The sequence below is a fragment of the Salmo salar genome, chromosome 03 (assembly GCF_965601325.2).
Source record: "Salmo salar chromosome 03, fSalSal1, whole genome shotgun sequence".
Taxonomy (NCBI): Eukaryota; Metazoa; Chordata; class Actinopteri; order Salmoniformes; family Salmonidae; genus Salmo; species Salmo salar.
The window spans coordinates 20615197-20637952 of NC_138293.1; the positions used below are offsets into that span (position 1 = coordinate 20615197).

At 45.6% G+C, this 22756-nt stretch overlaps 1 protein-coding gene across 1 annotated transcript in view; it reads left to right on the forward strand.

The window, feature by feature from the left end:
- Positions 1-22756, forward strand: part of LOC106599530 (glypican-1) — a 135264-nt gene that overhangs the window by 64533 nt on the left and 47975 nt on the right. Inside the window, exon 3 of the mRNA XM_014190813.3 lies at positions 3432-3590. Within this exon, the coding sequence (XP_014046288.1) occupies positions 3432-3590 (159 nt within the window). The remainder of the gene's footprint in view (positions 1-3431; positions 3591-22756) is intronic.

The window sequence follows — 22756 nt, forward strand, 5'->3', positions numbered from 1 at the left end:
GGTAACAGAGCTCACTGTTGCCCCCTGGTGGCCAGTTTCCACGTCATCTCTCGACGTTCTCAGACATGCACGGACGTGGAATTCTGATTTGTTTCATGGGTGACCTGGCTGGAGCTGCAGCCTCTCAGCAGTGTGTGTGTGTGTGTTTTGTTGTTGTTAGTCGAAACATAAATAATGTACACATGTGGCACAACATCTTTGTGATTATTCCTCCAAACCTATAAATAATTAAGAAGGAAAGTCTGTTCCTTTGGAACTCTCCTTTATAGAGTCATACCATATGCCCGTTTCTCCTTTCCTCATTTCCCCTGTGCTTTCTGAAGACTAATACCACAGCCTCCAAAATAACATGACCTACCCACTAACAGAGAGCTCTACCAATACCTCCAACTCTCAATGTGCTCTGAAAGGTAATAATGTCCATAGGATAATATTACAAGAGAGTAGACTATCGATACCTCTCAATACCATCTGAAAGGTGTTTCCACTAGACTAATATTATGTGTTCTTCAGTTAGAAGACGGTTGTGATTGCCAGTGTTCTCTGTGAAGGAAATGGGGTGTGAGTGATGACTGGCGAGGAGGGGACAGAGAGGACCGTTAAAGAACGCTTCTCCCTCAATCTGCTCTATCGTCTGATTGAAAGTGTTTTGGCTGGCTCACACACACACACGCACACACACACACACACACACACACACACACACACACACACACACACACACACACACACACACACACACACACACACACACCACACACACACACACACACACACACACACACACACACACGGACCCACACACATTGATTGATGCAGTGCACACACAGACACAACTGTACAAACACCCACACACACACATATCGATTAATGGCAGGCTACAGTTAAAGGAGGGCAAAATGTTTGGCTTTAACAGTTAAGGTCCAGCACAGCAGATTAATATCTTTGATCAGTAAAACTGTTGGGCTGTTATTCTCCTCCACATTCCCCTCAGTGGGTAAACATACACACCCTTCTGAAGACACACCATGTGATTCTAAATGGACACTATTGGACGCCTGAAAGAAAATCACTATAACTAACGCTCTGTGTGTTCACTAAGTCATACTCACTGTGTGACATTGTGTAATAGACTATCATTGATCAGTGTGCAGCCAGGTGTTACTCAATCGACAAGCAGTCTCTGCTTATCAGACCCAGTGTGCGTGTGCATGTGTGTGTGTATTTGTGTTCCAACTTACTTAGCTCAGATGTCCTTCATACAGCAGGCAGCAGGCACACTGAGCTGGAAGAGATGGCTGGCCCAGGCAGGTATTTAGAAAGACTGTCACAGAGGCTGACAGATTGCAGCCAGCCAAGCACCACCCCCCCTCCCCACCACCACACACACACACAACTTTCCCTTCACACACTCATGCGTCAGAGAGATGAGTGTATGAGTCCGTTGTGGTCTTGATGTAATTGCGATGACATGGTAAGATGAGGGCTGCTCAATGTCCCTGTACCATCCACATTGACCTGTTCTCCTCTCCCTCAAATTGACAATCCTGGCTAGTAGACACACTGACATAGGACTGATGAGTCACTTCAGCATTATTTACACACACACTGTGGCAACAACACACACACACGCACACACACACACACACACACACACACACACACACACACACACACACACACACACACACACACACACACACACACACACACACACACACACACACACACACACACACACACACACACACACACACACACACACACACACACACACACACACACTCAGAGATACTCAATGACATATACTTGCCAACACATTCACTTACATGGACACACAAGTCAAACTCAAAATGTACAAACACCCACACCACACACAGACACAACTGTACAAACACCCACACCACACACAGACACAACTGTACAAACACCCACACCACACACAGACAAAATGTACAAACACCCACACCACACACAGACACAACTGTACAAACACCCACACCACACACAGACAAAATGTACAAACACCCACACACACACATATCGATTAATGGCAGGCTACAGTTAAAGGAGGGCAAAATGTTTGGCTTTAACAGTTAAGGTCCAGCACAGCAGATTAATATCTTTGATCAGTAAAACTGTTGGGCTGTTATTCTCCTCCACATTCCCCTCAGTGGGTAAACATACACACCCTTCTGAAGACACACCATGTGCATTATAATGTGCACTGCATCCTATTCACTGTGTAACATTGTGTAATAGACTATCATTGATCACTGTGCAGCCAGTTGGTACGCAATCGACAAGTAGTCTCTATCCTATTCCCGGAGCAGTACAATCATAGCACTGTTACTGTGTGTGTGTGTGTGTGTGTGTGTGTGTGTGTGTGTGTGTGTGTGTGTGTGTGTGTGTGTGTGTGTGTGTGTGTGTGTGTGTGTGTGTGTGTGTGTGTGTGTGTGTGTGTGTGTCTGTGCGTGTGCGTGTGTGTACGTGTGTATAGCGTTCTTTCTACACTCTGAGTTCTAGAACATTCCCTTTTGATAGGACATTGCATGAGATGTCCAGTAATTTAAGAGTTGGTCAGTCTGCAGTCAGACCTCTCTCTCCCCTAGAGTGAACGCAGCAATATGATCTAAATACAAATGTTTTTCTTTATTAGTTACAGCCCACGCTCTCCATCTCACCGTGGCAAGGATAGAGCAGCCATCAAAGTGTGTGTGTGCGAGAGCGAGAGAGAGAGCGAGAGAGATAGTGTGTGTGTGTGTGTGTGTCAGACGCTTAATACTGCCTCTTAAAAAGGGGAACGTAATTAAACAGTGTAAGGACGTTGGCATGCTCCATCTGACTCTACGCTTGTGTGTGTGTGGGTAGACGTGAAGATGTTCGGAATGCGGTAAAGGATCTCTTCAGAATCTATTCGGTTGAATCGTTAAAATATTAACTTGATTTTTAATTGGCTGATAACTGTTCCCCATCTCCACACTGTGTGAGGCCTATGTGTGTATGTTTGCAGAAGGTTTATTGCCTAATGCCAAATAGCAACAAGGTGTATAATTAAGCAACAAGGCATGAGGAGGTGTGGTATATGGCCAATATACCACAGCTAAGGACTGTTCTTAGCACGACGCCTGGATACAGTCCTTAGCCATCGTATATTGGCCATACACTTCAAACCCCCGAGGTGCCTTATTGCTATTATAAACTGTTTACCATTTTAATTAAAGTAGTAAAAATATATGTTTTGTCATACCTGTGGTATACGGTCTGATATACCACGCCTGTCAGGTAATCAGTATTCAGGGCTCGAACCACCTAGTTAATAATACCTCATCTACGTCCATAACTAGTTCAGATAAAGAACGATGCTTTCATTTCAAGGCTATAGTTAAGGTTTTTCCTAAACGACTCTCTCCTGTCTCTCCCTCCTCTAGGAGAGCACCTGAGGATCTGTCCCCAAGGCTACACGTGTTGCACCAGTGTCATGGAGGACAGCCTATCCAATCTGAGTCGCACAGAGATGGAGGGCCTGATCAGAGACGCTGGACGTGCCCTGCAAGCCTCCCTCAATGGACAGTACAAGGTCTTCGATGGTGAGTGGGGGATTGAGGAAGGGAGGGAGGGGGAGGGATGGAGGGAGAAGGAAGAGAAGGGAGACAGAGAGAGAGAGATGGAAGGTCTGGTCATAGAGGCTGGATGAGCCCCGCAAGCCTCCCTCAATGGACAGTACAAGGTCTTTGATGGTGAGTACTGCAGGACACAGGAAGGAATGGAGGGAGGAAGGCAGGCAGAGAGGCAGAGGGAGGGAGGGAGGCAGGCAGGGAGACAGAGGGAGGGAGGGAGGCAGGCTGGGAGACAGAGGGAGGAACAGAGGGAGGCATGCAGGGAGACAGAGGGAGGGAGGCAGGCAGGGAGACAGAGGGAGGGAGGGAGGCAGGGAGGGATACAGAGGGAGAAATGGAGGGAGGCAGGCAGGGAGACAGAGGGAGGGAGAGAGGGAGGGAGGCAGGCAGGGAGACAGAGGGAGGGAGAGAGGGAGGGAGGGAGGCAGGCAGGGAGACAGAGGGAGGAATGGAGGGAGGCAGGCAGGGAGACAGAGGGAGGGAGGGAGGCAGGCAGGTATACAGAGGGCGAAATGGAGGGAGGCAGGCAGGGAGACAGAGGGAGGGAGGGAGGCAGGCAGGGAGACAGAGGGAGGGAGGGGGGCAGGCAGGCAGGTATACAGAGGGCGAAATGGAGGGAGGCAGACAGGGAGACAGAGGGAGGGAGAGAGGGAGGGAGGGAGGCAGGCAGGGATACAGAGGGTGGAATGGAGGGAGGCAGGCAGGGAGACAGAGGGAGGGAGAGAGGGAGGGAGGCAGGGATACAGAGGGTGGAATGGAGGGAGGCAGGCAGGGAGACAGAGGGAGGGAGAGAGGGAGGGAGGCAGAGGGAGGGAGACAGGGAGGGACAGACAGACAGAGATTGAGAGGAAGAGGAAACCCTCTATCTCTTTCCCTCCCTCCTCATCTCAGTTATGGCTAACAGTCCTGTGTAAACTCTGCTCTGATCAGTGCGTGTTGGTTAACCAAGAAGAGGTCGTAAGGTCTCTGTGTGTGTGTGTGTGTGTGTGTGTGTGTGTGTGTGTGTGTGTGTGTGTGTGTGTGTGTGTGTGTGTGTGTGTGTGTGTGTGTGTGTGTGTGTGTGTGTGTGTGTGTGTGTGTGTGTGTGTGTGTGATAGTAATAGAGAGAAGAGAGAGGATTGTTGGGGGTGTTAGCTTGCATTCATGTGCCTGTACGTCTGTGTACATGTCTGTATACAAATACAATGAGTTTATCACTGTGAGCTATTTACTGCGGAACCATAGTGTCAGAAGTCACTTTATTTCAGGGAGAGTGTTTTTCGTTGCGCACGCTGTATGTAGTCCAGACAGAATAGCTGGGCTGTCTCCAACTCCACTCCCTCTATCCCTCCGTTCCAACCATCTCTCCGTACACAACACACTCGACACATCATCCCTTGCTTTTCCTCTCCTCCACCTACTCAAGTCTCTCTCAACCATCAGTCTCAAGTCCCAGAGTATGTCATAATCTGCTTGTGTCCTTTGGAGGGGAATCCATGTCTCTACGACGTGAAGGATCACAAGTGCCCACACACACACCACACACACACACCACACACACACACACACACACACACACACACACACACACACACACACACACACACACACACACACACCACACACACACACACACACACACACACACACACACACACACACTCCAGAGTTCACCACAGCTTCAGAGTGTGTGTGAGAAGATAATATTTCTTTAATCCTTCTTGATTGATGAGGAATCTCACACACATATAGTGTAGAGTATAGCGGTTACCTAACCTTAAGCTCCCTAAATTACACACCGTATAGAGAGCGCGAGAGCAGTATCAATATACTGTACTTTAATGTCATAACCGCTCACAATTTATGTTTGAGAAGTGGGGGTCTATTTGTGTAGCATGTACAGTAGACATACCAATGTATGATATCATGCCATTAGAATATTAACTGCATTGATATCATACCATGTTATATACATTCATGACTACTGTATGTTTAATTTACAGTTGTGTATTTATTTTTAGTGAGGGTGAAAGTTAAGCTGTTCTGTGACTCAGGACATAGGGGTAAGACTGATCCCAGATTGAAGTGAATAGAATGTGCAGTGATTGGAACATTGATGATTATTTACGTTTAATGATACAATACAGTCTGTTCCAGTCGATATGGGGTGACTAAGCATCTGTCTCTGTGCTCTACTAGTTCCCCTGGCTGATTGGGATTGAGCTGTCATCTGGATCTGTGATCTGTTTGTCAGCCTGACCTTTCTGGCCTCATACTGATTAGAGACTGAGTGACGTCTGTTTACTGTACAATCCACTATCATTCTCTCTCTCCCGTTCTCTCTCGGCCCGCTCTGCCCAGGGCGTTGAAGCAACGCCAGAGCAGCATTGGGCTCATTTCACAGACAACCTGTCCAAAACATACAAATATATACACACACACACACACACACACACACACACACACACACACACACACACACACACACACACACACACACACACACACACACACACACACACACACACACACACACACACACACACACACACACACACACACACACATTGAAACACACACATGGCCCATCCAAGACACACAAACACTTTCGCTGTGTGTTTATGTGCTTTAGAAGTATCTGGAAGGCACAGCTCATTCACAGTCACACAGTGGTGATTAACAACAGAGAGCACACAGAAACGCTCCGTCAAGCATCACTCACTCAGCTATGTAAACACACTAACGATGTGCTTCAAACAGACACACACACCCAAGCATGGATGCACACTCACACACACGCCCAAACAGGATTGCATACATGGTAAAACAGGTAAGTGTGCACACACACAGGCACACACTCAAAAATTATGCATCACAATTGTTATACTTTAAAATATATATATTTTTAATTATTCTTATCTTAATACTACTTCTACTAAAACATCAGAGATTTTCATCTCTGCAGCCGACTCCAACACCCCTGGAATGGAATCCAGTTTCTTCATCTCTTCATCAGAAAAGAGTTCTGCTAAATGACTTAAATGTAAATGTAAAAGAGCCACTGGTCCCCCGAGCTCACATGGTGCTTGTAGAACTCTCTCCTCACTTTCCTGTAAAACTCACTTTCCTGTAAAACTTACTTTCCTGTAAAACTCACTTTCCTGTAAAACTCCACCTCGCGCCTCATGTCCATGTGCTTGTGGAACAGACGCTGTTCCTCCTGCTCAGGCAGGTGCTGGTTGTGGTAGCTAGATCTCTGAGAAACTCGGGAGGACCTGACCTAAAGTCACACTTAAACCCAGTTCTATTGTAGATGTGCCTAAATGTATTCTAAACATGGATTCTTGAGACTACACCAAATTAAGCAATTAACTGTTTGACTCTTACCATTGATGACGACAGGAAGCTACTGATGTGGCAGTGCCATCCATGGTAGAGACTGGTGAAATTGCTTGAAGCTGCTCATTGTTGAAAAATGTACAATCTTGGATAGCAGAAGTACAAGTCACACAACTAGTGTTGGAGTTGTTCCCCCAAAACTAAGTTTCAAATCAGTGTTGTCTACAGTGACTATCAACCAAACATTCTAACTTTCAACATTCTATTAGAGTTGCTATTCTCAATTAAGATGTCATCATATTCAAATGTAAGTGTATTATTACGAATTTAATTGAAAAAGAACGGATTTTAATTCAATGTTGTCTTATCAACCCAAAATTCTAAATTCTAACATTCTACAAACTTTTGCTTTGGTTGATTTTGTATTTGTATGATTCAGAATTACCATGACAACGAAAAAGAGTGAAAGGAATCAGTGTGATGTGCATCATCATGTAAAATCGCTTTTACATTGAATCCACCATATAAATATTTAGAATTCAAATGTTATGGTAGCCACTAACACATTAACACACACACACACACACACACACACACACACACACACACACACACACACACACACACACACACACACACACACACACACACACACACACACACACACACACACACACACACACACACACACACATTAAATCTGAGCTCTATTTAAAGTCCACTCAAGCAATCAGTACGTCAAAGCAGCAGCATTAAGTCAGTGTTAGTTGAGGTTGATTTCATATGGGGATTGCAGTCTATACACCAGATGAATGATGGATGTCAGAATTTGGTTGTTTGTTGAGGTCTGCGTGTCAAATGAACGTTGTTTTCTTTGAATTTATTGTATTTGTGTTGTGTTCTTTCAAAGTTCATGTTTGTTAGCATGTCTGGAACCTCCCTGTGTACAGACCTGTCCATTCTCTCTTGTGACCTCCAGTCATGCCTTCTCTCACTATCTGTGTCCTCTCCTTTTCTCTGCCAAAGTGCTTTTTGCATCCGTGGATTGTGTGTGCGTGTCACTATTTTCAACATTCTAATGCATCATCCCTAGACATCCTCAACCTCCCTCACCTTTCTCCTCTCTCCTTCCTTCATTCCTAACCACCATACTTCTCCCCTTCTGTAAAAACAAGTGTTTAACCCCACCTGATCCTGAACATTGATCAGTCATCCCTATCTCCTCCCTACCTTCCTTCACCTCACATCACTGAGCATCAGATGGAGACAGCAGGATAAGAGACAGAGGGATGAGAGAGAGGGGGAGCGAGGGAGATGTGTGAGACGGTCAGATGTAAACCATCTGTAAATGAGCATCTGTTCTTAAGACGGCGGAAGTGGAGCGATGGAGGGCTGTTAATTGAAGGGTGATACGCCACATTAAACACAGTATCCCAGCTCACCATAGTTACCACTGTGGACATATTCGACTGTGTGGATGGACATGTCCAGACTTGTCCAGCTGTACCCTCCCATTATTGGACTGTCTATTGGAATGGACAGAGTGGTAGCTGTGCCTTCCAATTACAACTAAAGACGTATTTGGATGTGCAAAGGGTATGAATTATCCTGTTCCCAGAACTCCTATGATCATAGTCATGTTGTTGAATGTATTGTGAAATGCATACATTTTGTGGGTTTCAGGGATTTTCACTTGTGGGCGTTTTGTAAAGCTTGTAGTAGAGTTTATCACTGCTTGCTGTGGTGATGGTTATGTGGTTAAAGGGATACTGTGATATTCTGCAGTTGTGCCGTTGTTCTACTTACCCATGAGGCAGTTGAAGTCGTGAACATGCAAATGGTCTCCACGAGTTCAGCTGACTCTGGGTGATCTTGCAGTATCCTTTTAAGTTGCAGGAGTGTTGATGGAGAAGTGTACAAGTGCGTAAGTGTTCAAGTGTCCTAGTCAGTGTCTATGTGACTTGTGCCCTACTAGTCCCCTCAGCTGGAGTCTCTCCCATCTACTTCTGGGTGTGTTTAGCTGGGTGTGGGCCTGTACCATGTGGCTAAGTGTAGGGTGTTACTGTCCCAACCGGGAAAGGCAGGCAGGCCTTTATAGACCCAGGGACTGTGGAAGCTGTAACTCACAGTTAAGAGTGGGCTAAGAGTATTAACTGACTGAGTTTAGGAGAACTGTACATGTAAAATATTGTGTGTGGGTGTGTGTGTGTGTATGTGTGTGTTTAACAACCAATAAGCACCTGGCCAAGGACAACATTTTAAAATAAACATGTTAAGAGCTTACGTGTGTGTTTACAGCACACATCCATCCCTGTTTTTTTATCTCTATCAACACAAATCGAGAGACATAGGATTCGTCAGGCCAGGACACAGATATCTGTTGAATAGATCTGCACTGAAGCCTGAGCTTAGCCAAACCTCTACATTTTCATAAATGAGGGGTTTATCATATTTTCCCTTTACAACCCTCCATGACTCCTCATATTTTCTACTGGATAAAACATATTTTCTGCCTGGTCTGATGGGGGAAAAAAGATTGTGAAGACGTGGAGACAAAGGAGTGTGTGTGGACTGAGGAGTCGGCACTACCAGCTGCCAGCTGCTAACAGGGAGAAGGAAAGGACGGTAGGGGTCAGCTTCCACTGCCCACTGAAAGAGGTGGAGCTATGGGAGGGAAGATAGGAAGACAAGGAGAGAGAAAGAAAGAGAGAAATAGATTATGAAAGAGTGTGTGTGAGAAAATGAGACAGAGTCAGAGTGACATTGACAGTGAAGGCTATATGACAAACACCGGAAGAATAGATAAGAGTTTGAGAGGAGAGAGAGACAGGGATAAAAGAGAGCAAGAGAGAGAGAGAATTAGAGAGAAAGGGAGAGAGAGAGGGGAAGAGAGAGCGAGGGAAAGAGAGAGAAAGAATGAGAAAGAGAAAGGGAGAGAGAGAGAGAGAGAGAGGTGGAAGGGTAGAGGTCAAAGAGAATGTAAAGAAATGACACCTGAGGTAGAAGTGTTGGATGGCTGGCAGGTGTGCCAGACAGAAGGTGCCATTATCCTGGTAGGTGGTGCAAGGGCTAATGGTGTCATGCACAGACGTCAATTCAACATCTATTCCACATTGGTTTAACCTCAAAATGACGTGGAAACAACGTTGATTCAACCAGTGTGTGGCATCTAGACAGCACCGTGTGTGTGTGTGTGTGTGTGTGTGAGACAGAGAGAAAGTGCGCATGCATGTGAACCTGGCACTCTGAACAGAAGCACTTCACACACACACACACACACACACACACACACCACACACACACACACACACACACACACACACACACACACACACACACACACACACACACACACACACACACACACACACACACACACACACACACACACACACTCCCCAGTATCACTAGCCGGTGGGTTATTGCCTTGTGTATGTCAGCCTATTTTTGTCTGTGAGGCAAATTACTCCTCATAGACTTTAATTAGATTTGAACACAGAGCTCTGGCTGACGGGCACATTCAGTTCTAGATGACCAAGCAACACAGTCTTATTTATTCATTGAATTAGACTTTTTATTTTTGAAATTACCCAGCTGGTCTGTTAAAGGGATACTGCGAGATTCTGTCATATGTGTGTTTACAGCACATGTCCATCAAGAGACCAACGATTTGTCATGCCAGGGTACAGATACAGGTAACTGCCAAAATAAAGGAAACACTTGAGTAAATGAGAGATACAAAGTATATTGAAAGCAGGTGCTTCCACACAGATGTGGTTCCTGAGTTAATTAAGCAATTAGCATTCCATCAGGCGTAGGGTCATGTATAAAAATGGCCATTATTTTGGCTACCATGGCTAGAAGAGAAGGAAAAACAGAAGAGAGAGAAAAACATATTATGAAAGAGTGTGTGTGAGAGAATGAGTGAGTCAGAGAGTGGCAGTATGACAAACACCAGAAGAGTAGGTAATAGTTTGAGAGAAATATAGAGAGAGATTCTGTCATTCTACTTACCCAGAGTCAGATGAACATGTGGATAACATTTTGATGTTTGTGCGTGCAGTTTGAAGGAAGTTTTGCGAACCAATGCTACTAGCATTAGCGCAATGACAAAGGCTACAGGTAAGTTAGCATTACGCTAACGTCAGTTAGCATTGGCTTGCGAAACTATTGCTAACTTCCACTAACTTCATTCAGAATCTCACGGTATCCCTTTAAGTAACGCCATTTCAAACTGAGTTGGCTGGGATTGAATGTCCCTAAGAAGAAGTTGTTTTCAAAGTTGTCTGAATAAAGCAGTAGGCTTTCGTCTAATAACAGAATTATTATACAGCGTTAGGCATATACTACCTGAAACCAGAAAGTATCATATCATACTGTATCTTAATCTGTTATGATGTACACTCTTAGAAAAAAGGTTTCCAAAAGGGTTCTTCGGCTGTTCCCAAAGGAGAACCCTTTTTTGTTCCAGATAGAACCCTTTTGGGTTCCATGTAGAACCCTCTGTAGAAAGGGTTCTACATGTAACCCAAAAGGGTTCTTGAAAGGTTTCTTCTATGGGGACAGCTGAAGAACACTTTAAGGTTCTAGATAGCACCCTTTTTTCTAAGAGTGTATAAGCAGTTGAATTCATGCATTAAACCTCATTGAAGTATCTTGGGACCATCAGTAAACATTAGGATTTTCCACATAAAATTAAAGCGTTTTCCAATTAGACCCAACATACACCCAGCATGGCGTTCATTTTGTCGCTAACTCTTCCCAATTATAGACCACATATTTGATTCATTCTGAGAATAATTTCCTGTTTTCAGGGTCACCTCTGTTGATGTCAGAAATGCCAAGGACATCTGCTCCATTGTGCCGCCTGATTGGCTCGTGGTCTTGGCATGCAAATCATGTTGGGCGGGAGCCAGAGTTACAGCATCCTAAACGCCAAACACATTACTCACTGTGAAGAGAGGGTGGAGGGAGAAAGAGAAGGAGACAGAGAGGGAACGATGGAGAGAGATGGAGGAAGAGTAGAGAGAGGGAAGGGAGCGGGGTGGAAGGAGAAGAGGGAAGGATGGAGGAAGAGTAGAGAGAGGGAAGGGAGCGGGGTGGAAGGAGAAGAGGGAAGGATGGAGAGAGATGGAGGAAGAGTAGAGAGAGGGAAGGGAGTGAGGTGGAAGGAGAAGAGGGAACGATGGAGGAAGAGTAGAGAGAGGGTAGGGAGCGGGGTGGAAGGAGAAGAGGGAAGGATGGAGAGAGGGAGAGGAGGGGGACCTACAAGCAACAGGGAGAGGGGAAGAAGAAACAGATGGAAACTGATGGAGAGAAAGAGGAGAGAATAAATAGTGCATGAGACAGAGAAAAACAGAAAATAGATAGAGAGAAACAGAGAGAGAGAGAGAGAGAGAGAAACACAGATAGAGAAAGAGAGAGAGAGAGGTATCGGAGTGCTTGTGTGTCAGAACACAAACACTCTCCATCCATCACAACACTTATCAGCTGTGTGGTTAGTGCCGTTAGCCCGCGGAGCGCCACGGCCCCTTAGGAAGCATTTAGACGCCATTAAAAGACCACTATATTAAACAGACACACACACACACGCTGAAAGACACCATTCATCAACTCTCTCTCTCTCTCTCTCTCTCTGACCACGACATCCTCTCCCAATGTCTGACTATGGCCTTGGGAATGTGGTCCATTGTTTGGGCAATGGGCATATACAGCTGGAGGTAGTTGAGACTCATTGAGATGTATGATTTGTCAGATTTGTTTTAGCATTGAAGTATCAATTGTCATTATGGTTTAAATCAAATCTAAATTGTTTTCATCACGTACGTAGTTTACAGCAGGTAAACGTGCGGAGAAAGGTGACGGAGTTGTGTGTAACAGAATAGGTTATTGTTGGACTCTTTTTGGCCCTCATCAGTGAAGACTGAGAGGCAAGGAGAGAAAGAGAAAAAGAGAGAGGAAAGAGAAGGACAGCCATTTACATTTACATTTAACATTTAAGTCATTTAGCAGACGCTCTTATCCATAGAGGAAAGGCAGAGAACCATCTGCTGTTGACTGGACTGGGGCTGGTTCATTCATGAATGGCCAAGATAGCCAGGTCTAAAACAACCACATCAGCACAATGCATCCCTTCTAACTCTTCCTCCTTCTCTTCCCCTTCTCTCTCTCCTCGCTGACTCACTCACTCCGTCTCCCTCTCTTTCCTCCTCACTCTCCCAAGGAGCGTTCTGTTAACCCGATCATTCACCACTTGTCAAACTGGACAAATACAATTAGGAGGATCGGATACATTGGCACCGAAGCAACCACGGTTCACTCCTCCCCCCTCCCCCCTCCTCCTCCCCCCTCCTCCTCCTCTCCATCTCTCTCTCTCTGTGTCTCTCCATCTCCCACCTCACCACAAATTAATACCCAGACTATTTGTGTCCAGAACAATACAGAGCTATTACAGTGTGTGTGTGTGTGTGTGTGTGTGTGTGTGTGTGTGTGTGTGTGTGTGTGTGTGTGTGTGTGTGTGTGTGTGTGTGTGTGTGTGTGTATGTGTGTGTCCAACTGCGTTTATGTGAGAGTGGTGTTTGAGGAAGAACAGAAGGTGAAGGGGAGGTGTCAGATTACCAAGGTGTCAGGCCGTGCCTTCATTAGTGGTGTGACGGAGGGCCGTGCCTTCATTAGTGGTGTGAGGGAGGGCCGTGCCTTCATTAGTGGTGTGAGGGAGGGCCGTGCCTTCATTAGTGGTGTGAGGGAGGGCCGTGCCTTCATTAGTGGTGTGAGGGAGGGCCGTGCCTTCATTAGGGGTGTGACGGAGGGCCGTGCCTTCATTAGTGGTGTGAGGGAGGGCCGTGCCTTCATTAGTGGTGTGAGGGAGGGCCGTGCCTTTATTAGTGGTGTGAGGGAGGGCCGGGCCTTCATTAGTGGTGTGAGGGAGAGCCGTGCCTTCATTAGTGGTGTGAGGGAGGGCCGTGCCTTCATTAGTGGTGTGAGGGAGGGCCGTGCCTTCATTAGTGGTGTGAGGGAGGGCCGTGCCTTCATTAGTGGTGTGAGGGAGGGCCGTGCCTTCATTAGTGGTGTGAGGGAGGGCCGTGCCTTCATTAGTGGTGTGAGGGAGGGCCGTGCCTTCATTAGTGGTGTGAGGGAGGGCTGTGTCTTCATTAGTGGTGTGAGGGAGGGCCGTGCCTTCATTAGTGGTGTGAGGGAGGGCCGTGCCTTCATTAGGGGTGTGAGGGAGGGCCGTGCCTTCATTAGGGGTGTGAGGGAGGGCCGTGCCTTCATTAGTGGTGTGAGGGAGGGCCGTGCCTTCATTAGTGGTGTGAGGGAGGGCCTAACAACAGATACAACTAGTCTGTCTTTTACCCTGCTCTGACCTGGGAAGGACCCAAAAGGAAAGCATGCCTTGTCCTGTCTTCCTTTGACTCGAGATTACACACACGTGGACGCATGCATGCATACAGGCACACAAATGCACGTGTACACACAAAAACACACAAACCTCTCTGGATTCAGCTCAGTGTTAACAATGTCCATAATGTGTATTCTATACAAATGTTAGAGTGATCAGATAGGCCACACCAAGCTCTGTTCCTAATATTTTGTACACTCAGTGTTTATGGGGCACTCTGAGCCCTCTGTGTCATAAACTGATTCAAGATCAGTTGTTTGTAGCCAGAACCACAGTAAGCCCTCTGAGGGAAAAACTGATTCAGGATCAGCATGTAATGAGTGTCAGTGGTACATCCCCCACTGTTAGAGACTGGATCAGGATCAGGGAATAATGAACAGAGGTGGTACAGGGTAGACCCAGTAAGCCTCCAGTTGGAGTTATTGGCAGTGGGAGGAGGATCAACGTTAACTCCTAAACACAGAGGCACAGAATCCCACAACAATGCCAGGGCTAATCAGAGATAGAGGAGGGGAGAGAGAGAGAGAGAGAGAGAGGGGTGAGCAGAGGTAGGGAGAGAGAGAGAGGGGTGAGCGGCGGTAGGGAGAGAGAGAGGGGTGAGTGGAGGTAGGGAGAGAGAGAGAGGTATGGAGGAGTGAAAAAGAGAACCAACAGCATTATTGAGAAATACTGAGAACAGTGTGTGTGTGTGCGCGCGTGCGCACGTGTGTGTGTGTGTGTGTGTGTGTGTGTGTGTGTGTGTGTGTGTGTGTGTGTGCGCGCGCGTGTGTGTGTGTGGATTGAGAAAAGGGTGGGAGTGTATGGATTTCAGCAGGCATGTATGAAGGGTGAATATGTCAAAGACAGAAAGGAAATGAGAGTGTCAGAATAAGCCAGAGACACGTCAAGCTGTTCTGCTAGTTCAACTCCATACCATTACAAATGGTACCATTCATTCTTCTCTTCTCGCTGCTGGAGAAAGTCATTAGACCACAGACACCAGGCTGATCACAGGTTCACTGTGGGTATGTGTGTGTGAGAAAGAGAGAGAGAGATGGTATTTTATTTAACCTTTATTTTGACAGGAATTCATGTTGAAACCAACGTCTCTTTCACAAATGAGCCCTGTGATTCAAATCAAATCAAATCAACGTTTATTTGTCACGTGCGCCGAATACAACAGGTGTAGACCTTACAGTGAAATGCTTACTTACAAGCCCTAACCAACAGTGCAATTTTTAAGTAAAAAATAGGTATTAGGTAAACAATAGATCAGTAAAAAATACAAAATAAAAAGAAAACAGTAAATTGACAGTGAAAATAACAGTAGTGAGGCTATATACAGGGGATACCGGCACAGAGTCAATGTGGAGGCTATATACAGGGGGTACAGGTACAGAGTCAATGTGCGGGGGCACTGGTTAGTTGGGCTAATTGAGGTAAAATGTACATGTAGGTATAGTTAAAGTGACTATGCATAGATGATAAACAGAGAGTAGCAGCAGCGTAAAAGAGGGGGTTGGCGGGTGGGGGAGTAGCGGGACCAGGGGCGAAAATCTGATATCAACTTTGGAGGGGACAATTACATGAAATTTTCTCAAGAGCAATTCCTGAGGGGGACACCAAAAGTAGTGCTGTAACACATAGCCTACATTGTAATATGGTAAATGTATATTGAGGAACCAAAGAAATAAGGTGTTTGCCGTACTCCTAACTACCGGTACCCAAAACTACACAACAGCAATACCATTGCCTTTAACAAATCTTAGTTCAGTCACCAGTTTAAGTTGAGAGTGGGGGTATCCATGGCATTTTCCAATTATGTTCCTATTTTCCAAGTCAAATTTTTTTAGAACCTTTCATAATGTTGCCAAACAAAGACTCAACAAACTTACCTGAGACTCCCTGTCTCTGCCAGTCTGTCCCTGCATATCTGTCCCCAACTCTGCTGTCTGTGTGCCATCTGTTGCCTGCTCTGCCTAATGACATCATTGTGAAACATTTCCATTAGAATTTCATTTCTTTCTTATGAACATTTTATCAACTAGTCTTTGAGATATTAGGCTACTAGGGTTCTTACTATGCGTTTTGGTGTACTGAAAAATACTCTGATGTCCGTCTTTTATTTTTCTGCCATTTTTCTACCTGGCTGGCTGGCTACACACACACACACAGTAGGAGATGGGCTTCTATCATCTTATCTTTTATCATTCTATTTGGGCTTCGATCTAAAAGGTAGCTAGCAAATGTGAAACGGATTAAAATGACAAGAGTTGACAGCTGTATGAGTTCACCATTTACACAACATATGCTGCAACCTTTTGTAATTTTAATAGTTTGTTTCATATTGGCTGGCTTCCAACAATAGCTGAATTTTCAAAGCTAGCGAGCACCAATTCCGTTTCAGTGGTGTTTGCTATAATCTTTGCTACCCGGGTTAAATAAAGGTGAAATTAAATAAATAAAAGTTAACTTGCGACAATTTAGCTTTTGCAACGAGACCATTAAATATATTTAAGACAATGGTAGAAGAGAGTGTAGTTCTGTTCAGTTTGGATTTCAGTTTATCGCTAACTTACATCATCTGCATGCTGATTCCATCTTTGACGACGCCACATAAATGGAATAGGTACTAGCTAGCTTAATAGTTAATATTTGCGCGCTAGCTCTGCATATTCAGCTAGTGTGTGTGCGCGATTGACTGGATTAACCTCACGTCAGTTACGTGCATTGAGTGCCTTTCAGACAGTAGATACGACCTCTCTGTTACCTAGCAAGCTAAGGAACTGGCAGTGGGTCAAACCATTGTGAGGCAAAGAGTGGGGGGGTTGCAATCTTTTGAAACTTAAAAACGCGCTATTAAGTGTCTATAGCGGTGATTCACAGGTGGCGAATCGCATCTCTGCATGTCTGGCAGACATATCAGTGTGGATGATGGATCACCACCTCAAGCTGAACCTCGGCAAGACGGAGCTGCTCTTCCTCCCAGGGAAGGATTGCCCGTTCCATGATCTCGCCATCACGGTTGACAACTCCCTTGTGTCCTCCTCCCAGAGTGCTAAGAGCCTCGGCGTGACCCTGGACAACACCCTGTCGTTCTCCACTAACATCAAGGCGGTGACCCGATCCTGTAGGTTCATGCTCTACAACATTCGCAGAGTACGACCCTGCCTCACACAGGAAGCGGCGCAGGTCCTAATCCAGGCACTTGTCATCTCCCGTCTGGATTACTGCAACTCGTTGTTGGCTGGGCTCCCTGCCTGTGCCATTAAACCCCTCCAACTCATCCAGAACGCCGCAGCCCGTCTGGTGTTCAACCTTCCCAAGTTCTCTCACGTCACCCCGCTCCTCCGCTCTCTCCACTGGCTTCCAGTCGAAGCTCGCATCCGCTACAAGACCATGGTGCTTGCCTATGGAGCTGTGAGGGGAACGGCACCTCCGTACCTTCAGGCTCTGATCAGGCCCTACACTCAAACAAGGGCACTGCGTTCATCCACCTCTGGCCTGCTCGCCTCCCTACCTCTGAGGAAGCACAGTTCCCGCTCAGCCCAGTCAAAACTGTTCGCTGCTCTGGCACCCCAATGGTGGAACAAGCTCCCTCACGACGCCAGGACAGCGGAGTCAATCACCACCTTCCAGAGACACCTGAAACCCCACCTCTTTAAGGAATACCTAGGATAGGATAAAGTAATCCTTCTAACCCCCCCCCCCCCCTTAAAAGATTTAGATGCACTATTGTAAAGTGGTTGTTCCACTGGATATTATAAGGTGAATGCACCAATTTGTAAGTCGCTCTGGATAAGAGCGTCTGCTAAATGACTTAAATGTAAATGTATAATCAGCACAATTGCTTTCATTGCGTATTATTAATATGATTTAAATTACATAGTAATAACAAATCATATTTTTCCCAGGATGGGGGGGTCGTGTGTCCCCCCGTCCTCCCCGGGATTTCCGCCCCTGGGCGGGACACAATGTAAAGAGTCCAGTGGCCATTTGATTAATTGTTCAGCCTTTTGGACCTAGACTTGGTGCTCCGCTACCGCTTGCCGTGCAGTAGCAGAGAGAACAGTCTATGACTGGGGTTACAAAGATACACGTCAAATACGAAGTGAAAAACAGGATCATAGAAAACAAACACATTCTTCATCAAAAAGGTCCTGAAATCAGCCGTCTGAATTGGCCTAGAGGTACCAAAACGGATTACGTAGAAGTCTGTGTTATTAATTGCATGTGAAAGATTATTACTAATTTAACATTATGTCTGGGTTATCGTGTTAGCATATGCTCAGTATAGAGTAGTCTATAGCCCTAGTGTGCATATCCCCCAGGTTACCCCAACCTGAAGCTCTGTCACTGGGGATGCTCAGCCCTCAACCCCCGCTCCACCTGGAGTTCATGGTGCTGATGAGGGGATGGGGATGAGGGGGAGAGGTTGGATGAAGGGAGGTTGGAGGGTTAGATTGTGGTCCCTCTGGGGCCCCTGAGAGACAAAATTGATGAGTAAGGACATAAACACATTTGCACGCACGCCCCCCCCCCCCACACACACACACACACACACACACACACACACACACACACACACACACACACACACACACACACACACACACACACGTGTCATGTTAATGATCATCATTAGTCACCAGAGCATAGAGGGGACTGGCTGCCCTATGGCACAGTAAGAGATTACTAAACACTCACCCACTCACCCTGTTGTAAATCTTTAGGATTTTCAACATGTACGAATCTTATCAAAGGATAACAAGCATTATCTGACTGCAATTCACGCTGTTGTACTGTATGTTTAAAAATATGCATGACTATTAACCAAAGCATGAATTTTCCTACTCTTTCCGACTCTACTTTAGACAATTTTAGGCTGGGATTCAATTCAATCATCCTTTTTTGGCTATGCACCATTAAAAGACAAGGTTACCGGAGATCGCAAGTCAACGCTGCTGATGTCGGCTCAATGGTAAAATTACCTTTAAATGTCAACCGCGCTATATTGTTTCCTGACCTGTCTTGCAACCCAGCTAAGACACCAGTATAGCCACAGCAACAGTCTGCTCCTATCATTGGCTGTCAACCCAGCTCTTAGTCTATTAGTGAAATTAGTATAAATGTGAAATGATTTATACTTTTCTTTTTGATACAATTACATTTAATTTTGATACTTAAGTATATTTATACTTTTACTCAAGTAGTATTTTCCGAGATGACTTTCACTTTTATTTTAGTCATTTTTTATTAGGGTGTCTTTACTTTTACTCAAGTATGACAATTAGGTACTTTTTCCACCACTGCTCACAGAACGGACCGCCGAGAGCTGAAGCGCATAGTGAGTAAAAATCACATGTCCTCAGTTGCAACACTCACTCCCGAGTTCCAAACTGCCTCTAGAAGAAACGTCCGCACAAGAACTGTTCGTTGGGAGCTTCATGAATGCCAAGTGTCGGCTGGGGTGGTGTAAAGCTTGTCGCCATTGGACTCTGGAGCAGTGGAAACGTGCTCTCTGGAGTGATGAATCACGCTACACCATCTAGCAGTCTGACAGATTAATCTGGGTTTGGCGGATGCCAGGAACACGCTACCTACCCCAATGCATAGTGCCAACTGTAAAGTTTGGTGGAGGAGGTATAATGGTCCGGGGCTGTTTTTCATGGTTCAGGCTAGGCCCGTTAGGTCCAGTGAAGAGAAATCTTAACGCTACAGCATACAATGACATTCTAGATGATTCTGTGCTTCCAACTTTGTGGCAACAGTTTGGGGAAGGACTCTTTCCTGTTTCAGCATGGCAATGCCCCCATATACAAAGTGAGGTCCAGACAGAAATGGTTTGTCGAGATCGTTGTGGAAGAAATTGACTGGCCTGCACAGAGCCCTGACCTCAACCCCTTCGAACTCCCAAGTGGCGCAGCAGTCTAAGGCACTGCATATCAGTGCTAGAGGCATCACTAAAGACCCTGGTTTGATTCCAGGCTGTATCACAACCGGCCGTGATTGGGAGTACCATAAGGCGGCACACAATTGGCCCAGCGTCGTTAGGGTTTACATTTACATTTTTGTCATTTAGGAGACGCTCTTATCCAGAGCGACTTACAGTAGTGAATGCATACATTTTCATACATCTCATTTCATGCATTTTTTTTTTTTTGTGCTGGCCCCCCGTGGGAACTGAACCCACAACCCTGGCGTTGCACACACCATGCTGGCGTTGCAAACACCATGCTCTACCAACTGAGCCACAGGGAGCCGGGGAAGGACTTGCCTTGTTAAATAAAAAATAAAACACCTTTGGGATAAATTGGCCGGGGTAGGACTTGCCTTGTTAAATAAAAAATAAAACACCTTTGGGATAAATTGGAATGCCGATTGTGAGGCAGGCCTTATCGCCCAACATTGGTGCCTGACCTCACTAATGCTCATGGCTGAATGGAAGCAAGTCCCTGTAGCAATGTTCCAACATCTATTGGAAAACCTTCCCAGAAGACTGGAGGATGGTATAGAAGTAAAGGGGGGACCAACTCCATATTAATACCCATTATTTTGGAATGAGATGTTCGACGAGCAGGTGTCCACATACATTTGGCCATGTAGTGTATGAGTGTGTCTGCCTGCGTGCCTGCGTCCCTGTCTACGTGCGCTTGCATGTGTGCACGTAGGCAGTGCATGTGTGTGTGTGTGACAGCAGAGCGTCACTCCCTGCTAATCCTAACAGGCACAGAGGTCTGGATAAGTCTGTCTGACTGGCATCTGGTCAGGTGGCAGGGGAATGATCTGTCATCCAGTCAGAAGCACACCGACCAAGCACTGCTCTGCTCGGAAAGGCCTGGAATATAACTGGATGTTTCTGTGTTTGTTTGGCCCTGAGCTTTCATGTAGTTGCCAGGGATGAAGGTGTTGTTGGCCCTAGGGCTTCTCACTGTGTCTGTGTCTCTGGTTCTGGCTTGCCCTCAGTCGCCCAGCTGTCCACTGCGTAGGCATTTGGTTGAATTCCCAAAAATGTTTTTGAGCAATGCTAATTGCTAACTTAGCCATACGATACACATTAGTTGCTTATACATAATCTCTCATGGACAGAGTACGTAAACATAAATGCTACCGTAGGTCTGTCATGATACAAACGGGATGCGTGACATAATGAGCAGCATTAGTTCCGGTGCTTAGGTTTTTCGTCACTGGTTATTTGGACAAATCACGATTTCACAGATGTTAGCATCTTTCGTATTTCCTGTTCCAAACCTCATTTTTCTTAATTAGGGACCATCAGTAAATTACACAATGTACATGGGACAATATTTTTAAATGTCAATAGCTACAAATTGTAAAACTCTAACCAAATATTTTAAGCATTTGATGAGTAAACTAAAAGATGTGCAACATCAAACTATTGTCCCATGTAAATGTTATAATTTATTGACGGTCCCTAACGAGCCCAGAGATACGCTTTCCAATGTCAAACCAACTTTGCCATGGTCACACACCAGCCGGCTAAAGCTAATTGACGAAATAAGTTGGCTTGCTTGCTAGTTAGTCTAGGCTACTTACAGACACACCACCTGGTTACATGGTTTCAAGTTATCTAGAAGGGTGACTGACTGTAACTGTGTACTGTTTTGGCCGAGTGAAAGTACAAATGCTTCCCATGTTCGAACACACACACACACAACAGACACCCACATAAAGCACGCCTCCAAGACCCAAATCTCGTTCTCAGTCGCATTTCCTAATGAGGAGAATTGAAACCGAGACTAAATCAGAAAGTTCTTACCCCCTTTAATCGAGCACCTGACTAATTACACAAGACTTTAGTTCTGGGTTAACTGAGATTATTTAAACACTTAGTCTCCCAGTTAGTCCTAGACTGAAACTTCACCATAACAAAGACCATTATCAGTAAAGGCTTTCTGTGATTCACTACTTTCATTAAACACTCGCTTCCTTCGCCTCTAGTCATTATTTCTGGTAGCGTTGGCTTTAACTAGGAGTCTTTCTTTCTGTAATGTTTCACAATCAGACCCCAGCAACACAGCAGATATTCCTGTCTGATAAGAATTTGATGGTTCGTTATTATCATTTTTGAATTCATTTGTTTTAGAATAGTGACATCATCAAACAAGGCCCTGCTTAGATAATGCAGTGCGATTGGGTCAGTGTGAGCTTTAACATTATATTACGTGACATATTCAACACTGTTGGATCATCTTCAGGCAGTGTGTCTGCATGTCTGGGTGTACTGGATGTGTGTGGTGAATGTGGAGAATGTTTGCTGGGTGTGTTTATGTGTGTGGTTGAGTGTGTTCAAATCCATTTTCGAGTCTGTGTTTGTGTGTGTGTGAGAGCGAGAGAGCGAGAGAGAGAGAGAGAGAGACATTAGTGCTGAGCTAAGGGAATTCTCATAGAGGCTCAGTGATTCCTCTCCCCATCTGGG